This window comes from Mandrillus leucophaeus, unplaced genomic scaffold (genome assembly GCF_000951045.1).
Source record: "Mandrillus leucophaeus isolate KB7577 unplaced genomic scaffold, Mleu.le_1.0 Scaffold3600, whole genome shotgun sequence".
NCBI classification, from domain to species: domain Eukaryota; kingdom Metazoa; phylum Chordata; class Mammalia; order Primates; family Cercopithecidae; genus Mandrillus; species Mandrillus leucophaeus.
The window spans coordinates 104,153-117,619 of NW_012103811.1; the positions used below are offsets into that span (position 1 = coordinate 104,153).

The following is a 13,467-nucleotide window of genomic DNA, read 5'->3' on the forward strand; positions in this document are numbered from 1 at the left end:
TAGATGAGAACAAAACCTAAATAGCAGGACATCTTCTGAGTTTCTGGTTTCCTTGGTTTCGCAGAAGCTGCCATCCTCTCTAAAGAGAAGACACTGCCTCCTCCATGTGCCAATGGGCTGCCACAATCAGCTAGAATCCTAGAACTCTGCCCCTTCCAAGAGGATTGAGGGTGACAACCTCCTATGTGAAAACATTGGGACATCAACGTGTGACCTGGCTGCCTGGACCAGGCAGTCACACATCTATCTCATACCACCTTTCCCAAACTCCGAGTTATTCAGTCTAAATAAGACCAGGTGCAGGACATCAAAAATTCATGCAGTGCACGTGTGGCCATGCCAAGCTAAGACTAGTTCCTTCTCAGTGTCTTTTTGTCCAACAAAGGTTCCAAAAATTCTTGGCATTCAGTCACACCCAGGGTCAACTTATGACCAGAGCAACGACAGTTATTATTCTGTATTAAATGCCCACTGATAACATGGCATGGTGTCATGGGAATTGAAGGGTCAGAGAAGCCCAGAGAGGCTACCACCAATGATCTCCCAGAAGGAGAAAATAAAGAAAAGTAGGAGGAAGGAAGTGGAAAGAAGAATGAGAAGGAACAAAGCAAAGGGGAAAGGAGCAGATGGGTGCTAGTCAGGCCTGTACCTGCCTCACTGGGGCTTTTTACTACTCGAGTTAGCCTCATTTTCACCTCAGGTGTAAAAGTTACTCCACATCTCAAGTTCAACATGGCTTGATTTGAATTTTTGTTAGATGTTCAAGGTACATATCTGGGTCAAGGCACAAGTTTGTACTCATCAACTCTATTTTTTCAAGTATTATATCTCCAATGAATGTTATTCTTTTTTGAGGAGAAAAGTTTTAAATCAGGCACTGAAAATTTATCGATAGTATGATCCAATTTTATGTAAAGAATATATAAGTATATGAATAGTAAAAGTGTCTGGAAGGGTATACATTGCTTAAATTCTGTGCTTCTCTCCCTAGCTGCCCAAAACAGTTCTTTTGCAGCCCTTCACTCTTTGACTCTGCACCTTCTCTCTGAAGGGCCACATCTACTTCCATGTGCTCCGTTATCATCCATCCTCCAATGGCTCTCAAATCCTTATTTGCAGCCCGTTCATCTCCTCTGAGCACCAGATCAATACATTCAAATGACAATAGCATATCCCCATCTGAGTGTCACACAGGTACATCAAACCGAATTTATTTTAAAGGAATTAATCCTCCCCACCCCATCTCCCCACAAATCTTTTTCTCTCACCTAACAATAGGAGCAAGAAAAAATGTTAGTTCACTTTCCCATCGCCCCACCTTTAAAACTGGTGTTACGTGAGTTTCTACATATGCATGATTTAGTAGGCTTACCATACCCAGCAACTTTAAGCCAACCTGGTTTTGTCTGTACTACAAACATTACAGTACATACAGGGAAACTTGGATATAAAACCGGGTAAGTGAATAGAGGATTTTACCCTTTCCTGGTCTCATATATAAAGCAGGATAACATCTCCCAAACAACTAGAAATATATTGCAGAGGCTGGTGTGATCATGTCTGAGGAAACACTTTGGATTTTTAGAAAAGAAAGAAAACTACTCCTGTGAGAAATTATTTTAACAGTTGCCTTGCAGGAATGACAGAACTTTACACAGTAGTCACTTAATAAATGTTAACCTTTATTGTTACTATTATTTATTAAATGACACTAAAACATGGCAGAATGCCCCAGCAAAACAAAAGTCAACCAAAAAACTATCAACCCTGCATTCTAGGTAATTAAGGGTGCTCAATTTTCTTAATTAACTACTATGTGCCAGAACATTGTAAGTACTTTGCATATATTACCTCATTGAATCCTCATAATAAGCCTTATCTATCATTTCAGAGAAGAAACTTCAACCTACCTCATTTTTAATCTAAATATTTCTTCCATTCAATATGTGTTCCAATCAATCACTTGCTTCATTCCCATCACTTTTCTTTCTCAAAAACTTCCTAAAAATCAATACCCATTTTAGATAAATAAAAACACATAGATGAATAAAAAGTAAAAAAGTAAAGATCATTCATTATCCTTCTACCCAAAGATAACTACTGTTTCTATCTGGATATCTATAACTCCAGTTTTTAGTGTCCTTTTAAACATATGTTTTATTAGTCTTTAAAAAATGGAATTATACTTCAAATACTTCCATCTACCCATTTTTTCTTTCTCACTTCACAATGCATAATGAATAGCTTTTCCTGGCAATATAGATTTCCATCAGCATACTTATCCTACTGTGTAAACATTCCTTACTTTATAACCAATCCAATGTGCTAGATACTTAAATTGTTTCCAATTTTTACTAGCTTAGACAGTGCTGGGATGAACAGCCTTGTACATACAATCTTTGGGCAATTATTCAATTACTTCCTTAGGACAAAGGGTTTACATAGTTTAAGGCTTATGATCTGTATTACCAAATGGCCACCACTAGGGTGTGAAAGGCTCCATTTTGCCACACCCTCACTGACACCATACAGTAACAGATAGAGACTTTCATATGGACCCCAATTATTTTCTAGTAAAAAAAGATTTAGTGGGTCTGGGTGTTCAGTGGGATAATAGTCAAACAACTCTCCACAACTGGCTTCACCCAGCTTTCCAAAATTATCTACTCCCACTCTCCACACTATCCACTCTAAGCAGAATGATCTCCTGACTGTCATAGGAAGAGGGTTCCTACTTCCATGCCTTTCTCACACCATGCCCCCCTCGTCTTGTCTCATGGAATTCCCTAACCACCCTACCCCATGCAGGACTCATTTTCAATTGCCACCTCCTCCATGAAGCTTTAGCCGACTAGCACATCCCACAGAAGCTTTTGCCTCCTTTGTGCTCTCAGAGGGAACATCTGACAATGAGTACATGCTTCAGATATTCTGTTATCTTTTGGTTTGTATGTTTCTTATCTCTCCAACTTGATTATAAACTGAAGGACAGGGATGGTTTCTTTCTTTCTTCTTTTTTTTCTTTCCAGCATTAATATACAACTTTATTGATGATACACAAATTAAATCAATGAAAATGACAGAAGGGAGCTTACTTATGATGAATTGGTTCACTGTCACTTATGCAGAAGAAAAGCAAAATATTTCAATCTAGGCAGCGAGATAAAAAGCAACAAACATGTTTTCAGAACAAGTAGTGATATTCATTCATCCATCTTAAACCTAAAGACCAACTCGGTTAAATATCAGCATTGATGATACGATATGATATTCATTATTCAAAACTGGTAGCTGAAAGGATTCCTTTACCATATAAACAAGGTGGAGAAAATGAATAGTTTACAATGTGTGTTGCTTCCAAATTACAAAATCAAGGTGTTATTCCTGGCTCTTTGGGAACATATGTTCAGCCAGTTTGGCCATGAATTTTCCAACTTTTACTTTCACCAAAAAATCATGGTGGCTTTCTATTCCCAGAACCTTATCAGCACACACTTGAAATTCTTTTAAAAAGAAAAAAAGTGAACCTTCACCGAATTGATTCTGAGTAGGTTCATTTTCTTCCCATTTGAAATTATCATTTATATTCTCAAATATGACCAGAAGTTTAAGAATAACTTCTTTGTTCTCCTTCTTATTAAAGAGGGAGCCCAGTGAAGATGGTACTTGGGCCCTGAGCAGTTCCCTAGTCATGGCTGGATTTTCAGCCAAATTCAAAAGGAGTTTCAGAACCTGAAGTTTGGTTTCTTCATTTCCCGCTGAAAATAAACGAAAAAAGTCAGAAATGGAATTAGCAAGCATGTGCTGATACTCATTAGTAACAGTCATATTTGTAAGCAATCTCAGTCCAGCAAGCTGCACAGATGAGTTCAATCGAGAAGTGATTGTGTCATCACACACTTGATTCATGTATACCTTAAGCCTGCGCTGATTTTCAGCATTCACACTCAAGTTATTCAGGACAATTAAAGCCTTTTCCTTAACTATGGGATCCCGCGTATTGAGAATCTTTGCGACAATTGGGAGACCACCGAGATCACGAATAATATCTCTGTTAAATGCATAAGCAGCATTGTTACCCAGAGCAATTAAAGCTGCTTCAAGAATATAAGGCTTTTCAGACATCTCAACCAAGCAAAGAACCTTTTGCAGCTCTTGAGGGGACAAAATGGTATCATCTGAATTCGGGGAAGCCCGTTTCTGGACAGCCCGACGTGCCCGGGTAGCCCTGGCCCTTGCCCTGGCCCTGGCTCTGGTTCCAGCTTCAGTCCCAATCCGGGCCCAAGGTGGGTACCATACTATACTCTTGCTCTCATTGCTGTCATCATCATCATCAGACCAGTCATTATACCTGGCCCCAGAACAGTCCCCAGCATCATCCACATCCCCAGATCCACCCTCAGCCATTTTTTCCTTGTTCTGTTTTCTTCCCCTAGTCAGTTTATAAATGCAATAGCAGGCGCCAGCCCCAATCACCAGGCCTGCAGTCACCCAGCCTACTTTCCTGGCGTAGCCCATGCAATCGTCCCTGACAATAGCAGGGACCAAGGAATAGAGTAGTCACTCAGGCTGGGGGAGGAAGGCTGTGGGACTGGGCTCAAGCCTGTGGAGGGTGATCGTCTTCAGCCACTTCAAGGCCACAATAGCTGATTCTGGAGGTTGACCTAGGAGTGGAAGAAGAAAATCGGGTTTGAGTTTCTCTTCTGCTTGTGTTGTCCCATGCAGGGAGTTGTGCAGAGGGACAAGATAATAATAATTGAATGCTAGGTAGGAAATGTAGATTGTTGACAAAATCTCTATGCCTCTCATTTCAGCCTTTCCCTCCCCACCCCAGGTCACCCCGCCCAAAGCCTAGATAATGCCAGTGGAATCCACAGATTCTGCTGGGGTCTCAGTCACCACAACCTCAGATGTCCCCAGGGACCTGACTAGAACCCTTGCACTAACCTCCTCAAGACAAGCAGTTCGCCCCTTCTGTTTCCTGGTGGTGTGCCACGCCCAACAACCTTTCCAATCTGCAGAGAGACCAGAGCCAGTGAGAACGGAGCACTTGATGGATTGACTGTTGATTTGTTGCTTTCCTGATTCACCATTCCGGCTATCAGGTTTGTTTTTAACCTCTTTATGCCATCCCAAACATGCACAGGTCTGCCCCCTCCCTAGCCTGAAATGGGAGGGAGGTAAGGAAAATAAAGCAGGATTGGAAGAGCCTGTCCAAAGTGCGAGCGATTTCTAACCCCTCCCCCACTCCAGGCAGCCCCCACGCCCACACCGACCTCTACTGATCGGAGGAAACTTCCTCCCTCGCTTCAAGCGGAGCCACCTGCTACAGCAGACCTGCAGGATGACAGATCGAAAACATGGGGAGTAAGTGCTGTTGAGAGAGGAGGATTATGAACAAACTATCCGATAGGTTTCCCTGCTGTCATTTCCCCCACTTCCCCCCCACCACACACACACAAAGCACGCCATTTCGCCACAGTCCGGGGAGTGCAAGAAACACATTCGGACTCAAACCTGTACCTAGATTATTACCTTCTCTGCCTTCTCCCCACCCCCGCCGCCAACCCCGTCCCTCCTAGAGTCCCCAGATGGTCTTACCCTCAAATCGACCTTCACCGATTAGGATTAATTTCCTTCCTCTTCTTTTGCCCGGCGTTGTGCCGCAACCTACAGAAAGACTGGCCACCCGGGAGAGGCTTGGACCCACTAGACACAGAGCCATGGTCAGGAAGACACAGCCACAGGCAGAAAGACGGGAAACTGCCGCCACTGCGTGCTTGGTGGACGGACTAGTCCCCAGAACACAAAACTCTTTTCTAATTCGGAGGCCTGGTTGTCAGAGGTTTCCCACCCCTATTACCTCTCTTGGGGTTCTGCTGACATATCACGTTGCATCTCACCACCCCCGCCCCCATATCCAGCCATTCCCCTCCGGCACTGTCCTGGTGGACTAGGGGCCAACACCCAGGCCACAGCTCCCTTTCCGGATTGCGGGCCTAGGCTCCCAGCAGATTCCCATCTCCTGATCTCTGAGCTTTTCCCCAAACACTCCCCAGCTCACCGTTTCGCAGCATCGAAATGGGGTGCAGGCGGGACATATGTCTTGGAAAGCGGGCGGCGAGTGGGAGAGACGACGGAGGCGCCTCAGTACCCGCGACGGTCTCGGCCCTACACCCTCTAGCACCCTGACTTTATGGAATCTCCCAGGCACTGACCTGCAGGGATCCGGGACAATTTTCTTCTCCTCTTCCTTTTTCCCTCCGCCGCAGGCCCGCCCGCCCTCAGGGCAATGGGGAGCTGGTACTCAGACGGGAACAACGACCAGGACAAGAAGGACTTCTGCACACGTCAGCTCTTGGTCACGTGAGAGCTACGTCATCCACCAACTCGGGTCCCCAATTTCCCCTCCCACCAGCAGTGCGGCAGAAGAGGGCCCGCCCCCCTCCTTTCCCTCCCCCACACCAGGCCTTGTTACTCTTTCTTCTTCGATAATCTCATCACCTTGTAGTTGTGTTTCCCTTCCACCGATTACCAGAAAGGGACGACATCTTCCCCTGGGGCTACGGGCCACTTGTACTTTTTATGAAAAATTGCCTCTTCCTTCCCTAGGCTCCTGGGACAGCAGCCTCTCCCTCCACCTTCCCTCCCCCGAGCTATTAAAGTCTACCATTTCCTCTGAAATCTAGTCCCAGACCTGAAAGGAACAAGCGATCGGAAAAGAAAATCTGGAATGAGAGTGTGGCTTTTACTTTCTTAATACTTTGTTATTTTTGTTCCGTCCTCCCCCGCCCCCAGCCTGCATTCTTTTTACGAGAAAAAAAAAATACTATAAAGCTATTTCCATTTTAGAAAAAAATGAGTGGAAGCTGGAGAATGATGTTGGGTGATGGCCTCCAAAAGTCCCACATTTTCTCACTTGGTGGTGAGTGTTACACACTTCACTCAAAGCAATCTTAATGTCTTCTGGGGCCTAGCACACAGCACAGCCCTGAATGAGCTAATCAGTGTGTCTGGCAATATGTAAATCCTCTGACTAGACCAGTCTTCTAAATAGGAGAGCTACAGACTTTCACCTGCACCCATTAGCAAGGTGGAAGCATTAAAGCCACAAAAGCCAGAACGCAGGGAAAAAAAAAAAAAAAAAAAACCTGAGGAGAAAACATAAGTGCACAGTAGGTATCTGTGAGATAAAGCATGCACACTGAAAAAATGAGTGTGCATAAAAAGAACATTACAAAATATACTTGGTCAAAATAGATAGTATCATCTATAAATGAAATAAGTATTAGAGGAACACAGACCAAGACAAAATTGGCTGAAACCGGAAACTAGCAATTAGTATGAAACTATTTCACTCACTGGTTTGATAAGCTGAATAATTCACCCATCATCAATGATTTAACTTTTTTAAAGTAGGAAAAGGAATAAAATAACTACATCCCCTCATTATTTAAGTTAACCAGATTTGATTTCAGTGGCTTGCAACTAAACAATCTTAACTAAAGCACAATACAAAAACAGGTAACAATACAAAAAGTAATATAGCTTTTCAGAACATAGGGTCTTCAGTGAGATATTCCTTAATAGTTTGAATAAAAGGTTATTATTTGAGTATAACTTTTAAAATACCCAGACAATATGGGAGTAAATCAAGAGACTGAGGAGGTTGAGAACAGGCAAACCCCCAGGAAAATTCATATCTATGTAACTTCTGGGAGGCAGTACTAGAATGTGATTGAAATTTATTTAGTAAACAGAAACCAAATCAACTGTATGATCCTGTGTTTAGAGAAAGATCATGTGTAGCAAAGGGGCTCATTCAAGCATAGGAACATATGAAAAGGACAGTCAGAAGAAAGTGTTGGTATTTCCCACCCAAGCACTGTCTGGAGGAGAAAAAGTGTTGGCTAAGGAGAATGGAACATTTCACTTTCTCTGGCAGAGTCATGCCCATGATGTGTAATAGTACTTCATGCTTCCTCAGCTGAAACTCCCTTCTTAAGATGAACAAATACCCTCGCTTTGATTGCAGGCTCACCAAACAACCTTCGAAGGTTGTGTTTTCCGAAGTAGTAGCTTGTCTACAGGGAAAGAATGGGCAGGTAAGACTGACTGAAACTTCCAGTACCCCCTGACAGTTGTATTTCTCAGGGCAAATTATTCAGTTGTCACTCCTGTTGAAACAGCCTCCCTTGTGGTCTACTTATGGGGAGAGAATGCAGAGATCCCTAGGTTTGAGCATTCAGATCGATTTATATATAAGTCTCTATGAATGGGAGACTTTCCTTGAGGCACCCAGAGGCAACTCTTCTCAGCATACAAACAAAATCAGGATTTGGTCATGCAATACTGAGGAAGAGACCCTGAACTACAGACGCAACCTTGTGGGAATCCTGTGGGAGAAGCCAAGTGGCCTTGGCTCAAAAGACAACCTTGTGCATCACCATTTCGTAACCATACCTTTCTAATGTTTAGTTAATGGTGGAAATTACAACTAAGATACTCTGTGGCATATTATGCCCCCAGCACTTCCGTTATAGATAAACAAAGGGTTAATTTCCAAAGTGGTTAAAGGGCTCCTGCAAATCAACAACAACATCTGAAACAGTTTAAATTTCTCCCTGGGAAAAGAAAGGAAGTGCATTTTACATTTTACATACCCTATTGTTTTCCTCAGCAAAAGGGTGGGTATTGTGCCCAAAACAGACCAACCAAAAGCTGTCTTACTAAAATTTCAATCTTCATCAGAGAAATAAAAACCTGAAAACCGGTGGACTTGTGACATCCTGAAAAGACATCTATCAATTTCTCCTACCTAAACCCCTCGGAAATGAGCCTGGTCTTCAACATTTCCTCCTTAAGCTAACCAGGCTTGTTCTATGTCGCTTGCAACCACACAACCTTAAGTAAGACACAATACCAAAATTACACAATACAAAAAGTAGTATCTTTTCAAGATAACATCCTTCTATAATTTATTTTTTTCACCCTCCACAATTCCATTAGTGTCACCATTTGCTGATCGTTTTTTTGTTTCTGGGTACTTTATAAGTTACATATCACACGTGAACTGATTTAAGCCAAAAGTTTTGTTTTGGCAGTGGTTTCACAGTAGTTTTTTGCAGGCTGAGGAACTTTTAACAGTCCTGTCTGAGGACTTCTGTAAGCATTTTCCTTTCTCACTTTTGAACGGTATGTGAGCCTTATAACATGTCCTTAAGTAAATATTTGTTGGTAGATGTATAATGGAGAGCAAAGCAGTTTTTTCTTTCTTTGTTTGTTTGTTTTTAATGCTAGTCTCCAGGTAGGAATTGGTAGAATCATGGATCAGAAGAACAAAGAGGTAAGAGAATCGAAAGGGTTTTTATAACCATGGGATTTTAGGAAGTTTTAGACAGGGAGTGGATTCAAACCAGGAAAGGTCTGGCATACTGGGAGAATGGTAGTGAGAAGTTATACATTGGACTAACTGGAGAATATACCAAAAGGGTGGAGATAGGTTATACTAGTGAGGAGAGGGTAGGAGTAAAGTTTTTGTCCTTGAAGCCTGACTAAGTGTTGTGAAAGTAAGTTCTTATTGTAAAGCCATGTCTGTGACACCAAGTCATCTGTCTTTATTAAGCTTTACATACTCCTTAGTTTTTTTAATGTATATATTCAAAACAAACAAAAGCCACTTATACAACTACCTAGCAGCCAAACACTGAATGATGGACTGTTGAATCTGAGAATTCTGTTAGTAAGCCTTCATAAGTATAATTCACTTGTCTAGGGGAAGTAAATAAAGGGTCATAAAAAAAAAACAAATAAGGTAAAGATTTAGAGAGATTAAGATGTGATATTGGTGAGTTTGGACTATAAAAGGGGAAGACCAGAAAGTTGTGACATATTGACTTCTGAATATTCACCAGCAAGGCACTAGGACTCCCTGGCTTGCCTCCTGAAAGGGCCTCCTCCACACAGGGGCCCCTCACTGGGGAGCCCTCTGAGGTGTCATATTTCAATGTTCTAAGAGGTTGCCTGGAGTGTCTATATTTAGAGTATGACTCCTCAGCAGGGACAGGTGGATGCTTGAGAACTAACTTCTGCATACTTGGTCCCTGAGTTTTGGGATTATTCTGAGGGGCTTGTACTGGTGGCTCGGTGAAATTGTAACAGAAGGCAGGAAGCGTAAAGCCCTCTTTTTTCTGGCAACTGCTTGAGATCCTGTGCATTGCCCTTCCACTTGTGAGGGAAAAAAATGACACAGACATGAGGGGTGTTGCAGTGATTCCCAGTCACCCACAGACCCTCACCACCATCTCCACTGGAAAATGCCGAACACTCACCACTGCTAAGGTAGCATACAATACATGAATGGCAGACAGCAGCGAGATCACCAACAGTGTCATGATGGAAAGAAAATTACCTCAAGTCTCATTTTCATCAATAGGATAACAAGAAATTATCTAATTTCTGGGTGATTTATGGGTTGCACCACAAACTTCAGAATAGATTTTAAATAAAACCCTGTGAATTAAAGGCAGGCTAATCTGTGGAGTCACTAATCTGTAAAGTTCATCTGAAGATGTAAGATTCCTCTGAAGTTGGGGTTTGCAAAAAAATCTGTCTTTTGAAGCCAGAGTGAAAGTCACCCAGCAATCTTCTATGAAGATGTCAGTCATATTACACCTAATACTATGAGTTCAGCCAGGAGAAGGAAAGGGACAATAGTTCACATACTTAAAATGGTCAAAATTAGAACACTGACCTTCTCAGTATAGATTCATTTGTCCATCAATTTATAAATCATGTTGAAAGCACAACTGGTTTTGTTTGTAAGGGTATGTTTTTCATTTTAATATGTTGTTTGAAAGCTGCTATTTCCTGTGCAGTCAGAAGAAAATATTTTCAACTTAACACAAACTAACTTCACCAAATCAATGAGGCCTCCCTCTTAACTGGGAAATCTTGCTTATGTTATATAAATTTTTGTAAAAAAAAAAAAAAAAAGGTTTGAATTATTTCTTCTCCAAGTGGGAAAAGCTTTATTTTTTTTTCCGATTACAAAATAGTGTAGTTCAAGTCAATAAAAAAGAAAGGACAAAATATAACTTAAATGTTATTAAAATACTAATTAAAATCTCACCACTGCCTGGACTTCCGTTTCTGCCCCTTCCCCCAATGTTGATGCAGACAGAGACTGAACATGGAAAAGGGTAGAAATTTAAGAAAGGGGCTGCAGGAGTTCCAGAGCCAAGGAAAGGATGAGACAATTCCCCAAGAAGTGTAAGTGAAGGGTAGACCCAGGAAAAGATGCTGCCCCTTCCTGGAATTAGAGAAACACAAATTGAAACACCAGAAAGACAGGGCCATTTCTGGTTTCTGGTATTGTTACAGAGGAAAAAAGTGACAGGGCCCACTGTGGGGGTTGAGGGGGAGATACAAGGCAGGCTGGCGCCTGCCGCACTGCTTGTGGGAGTGGAAATTGGGGGCCAGAACGCACCGGTGACGTGGCTGTCACGTGACCAAGAGCCGCCTAGAGCACAAGTCCTGCTAGTCGCCTCCGTCTGGGTACCAGCCCCCTATTACTCTGCAGGCGTGTGAAGAAAGAAGGAAACTAGCTCGGACTGTGCAGGTCGGTGCGAGGATGGGCGCTGCTTCAGAGGAGGTATGGGTGGAAGAGGGCCAAGAACGCCACAGATCCGAGTTCAGGCCGATCACAGCTGGGTCCTTTCTCGCCTACTTTCTAAATACTGCCACCAACCCCCACCCCACCCTGTGCTCATTTTAGTAGAGAGAAGTGGCGGGTTTCGGGTGGGGGTGAGGGGAGTGAAAGGCGTTTCCAGAGATTCCGAGAAAAGAAAGGTTCCAGTGTCCCGGGTGCTGGTCCGTCCACCAAGCACTCCGTCCCCTCGGTCCCTTGTCTGTTTGCAGGTTTGTAGGTCTGTTGGCCTGTAGGTTTCGGCACAAGTCTCAGCAAGAGAAGGAGAAAACTGCCTTGGTTGGAACCTTGCAGGTCAGTGTGAAGGTGGGATTAGCCCAGGACCACGGGTGGGGGTGGCGGAGGAGAGGGGCTGGGATATGAGAGGGCCGGGTCCGAGTCGCCCTCTCCTGGCCCCTTCTTTCTCCACACCCCCTCCCATTTCAGTGCAGGGAAAGGGGTGTGGCGGCCTTTGCTGGGGAAATGGCGGACGACAAGTGGGGCGGGGGAGGCCTGCGTCGGGAAAGTCAGTAGAGTATGAGAAATCTTTTAAACTCAAGTGCCTAAAATTCACAAAAGCAGAAATTGGGACATGTGTCCTCAGTCCATCCACTACACTTTCATTTCTCCATTTCCGCCTACCTGTCTTTGCATTTACCCTTCTGCCAGACTCTATCCTCTATCACTGTGGAGGGACCACTGACAACAGAAGACAAGGGAAAACCAAGGAATTTACCTGACTTTGGTAGAGGTTAGTGAGAGAAACTGCCCTTAATCTTTGGAAGTGGAGGTCTGGTGAAGGAGACTACCTGAGAGGTACTCACACTGTCACCCTCCTAGCTATCATAGCACAGACCCGTCTCCTGCCCTTCCCTGTGGACCCAGAAAGAGAAATGGGGGCTCCTGAGGTCCATAGAGGAAGACAGAAAAGAACAAAGAAATTATATCCTGTTAATCTGCCTTTCTCACCAACTCAAAATCCACCTGTGAGGCATAAAGCCAAACATAGTCCCGAGCCCTAATATTCTGTTTCACCCATAGATTCATCACAAGAGAGCTACAAGAGCCTAGAAGAAGCTAAAGACTGCTACCCTCCATCCTTACTCACCCTGGACCTGAGAGACCTCTTCAATCAGGTGGAGCAAGGCCCTCTCCTGTCCTGCCCCAAGGCTGGCACGGACTTGAGCATGGGCCGGGCTCGGGAAGTGGGTTGGATGGCGGCAGGACTGATGATTGGGGCTGGTGCCTGCTACTGCGTTTACAAACTGACCATAGGAAGAGATGACAGTGAGAAGCTGGAGGAGGAGGAGGAAGAGGAGTGGGACGATGACCAGGAGCTGGATGAGGAGGAGCCTGATATTTGGTTTGATATTGAAACTATGGCTCGACCCTGGAGTGAGGATGGGGATTGGACTGAACCTGGGGCCCCAGGTGGCACTGAAGACAGGCCCTCAGGGGGAGGCAAGGCCAACCGAGCACACCCAATAAAACAGCGGCCATTCCCCTATGAACATAAAAATACTTGGAGTGCTCAAAATTGTAAAAATGGCAATTGTGTTCTGGACCTCTCCAAGTGTCTTTTCATTCAGGGAAAACTGTTGTTTGCTGAGCCCAAGGATGCGGGCTTTCCATTTAGCCAGGATATCAATAGCCATTTGGCCAGTCTCTCAATGGTTAGAAACACGGGCCCCACACCAGACCCCACTGTTAGAGAGGCTTTGTGTGCCACGGATAACTTAAATGCCAGCATTGAAAGTGAGGGCCAGATTAAGATGTACATC

General features: G+C 43.8%; 2 protein-coding genes across 9 annotated transcripts; one reads left to right on the forward strand and one right to left on the reverse strand.

Annotated features, from left to right (window-relative positions):
• Nucleotides 1-1,661: 1,661 nt before the first annotated feature.
• Nucleotides 1,662-6,716, reverse strand: ARMCX3 (armadillo repeat containing, X-linked 3). Of its 8 annotated transcripts, none has more exons than XM_011989751.1 (5): nt 6,065-6,716; nt 5,602-5,681; nt 5,277-5,337; nt 4,948-5,015; nt 1,662-4,664 (listed from the first exon to the last, which is right to left on the reverse strand). In XM_011989751.1, the coding sequence occupies exon 5, from the start codon at nt 4,516-4,518 to the stop codon at nt 3,379-3,381; it is 1,140 nt and encodes a 379-aa protein (XP_011845141.1). In that variant the 5' UTR covers nt 4,519-4,664; nt 4,948-5,015; nt 5,277-5,337; nt 5,602-5,681; nt 6,065-6,716; the 3' UTR covers nt 1,662-3,378. The 8 variants fall into 8 exon arrangements, with proteins under 8 accessions (XP_011845141.1, XP_011845142.1, XP_011845139.1 ...); XM_011989752.1 differs by having other exon boundaries at nt 5,602-5,709; XM_011989749.1 differs by having other exon boundaries at nt 6,219-6,699.
• A 4,787-nt stretch (nt 6,717-11,503) lies between these two features.
• On the forward strand, nt 11,504-13,467 carry LOC105546522 (protein ARMCX6; the record flags this gene model as incomplete). The annotated part of the gene is made up of 2 exons (XM_011989758.1): nt 11,504-11,620; nt 12,728-13,467. A coding segment is annotated over exon 2 (594 nt), but the record flags the coding sequence as incomplete, so codon positions are not given.

Coding starts and splice junctions, on each gene's coding strand:
- ARMCX3 (XM_011989751.1), bottom strand. CDS start 4,518: ATGGGCTACGCCAGGAAAGTAGGCTGGGTGACTGCAGGCCTGGTGATT.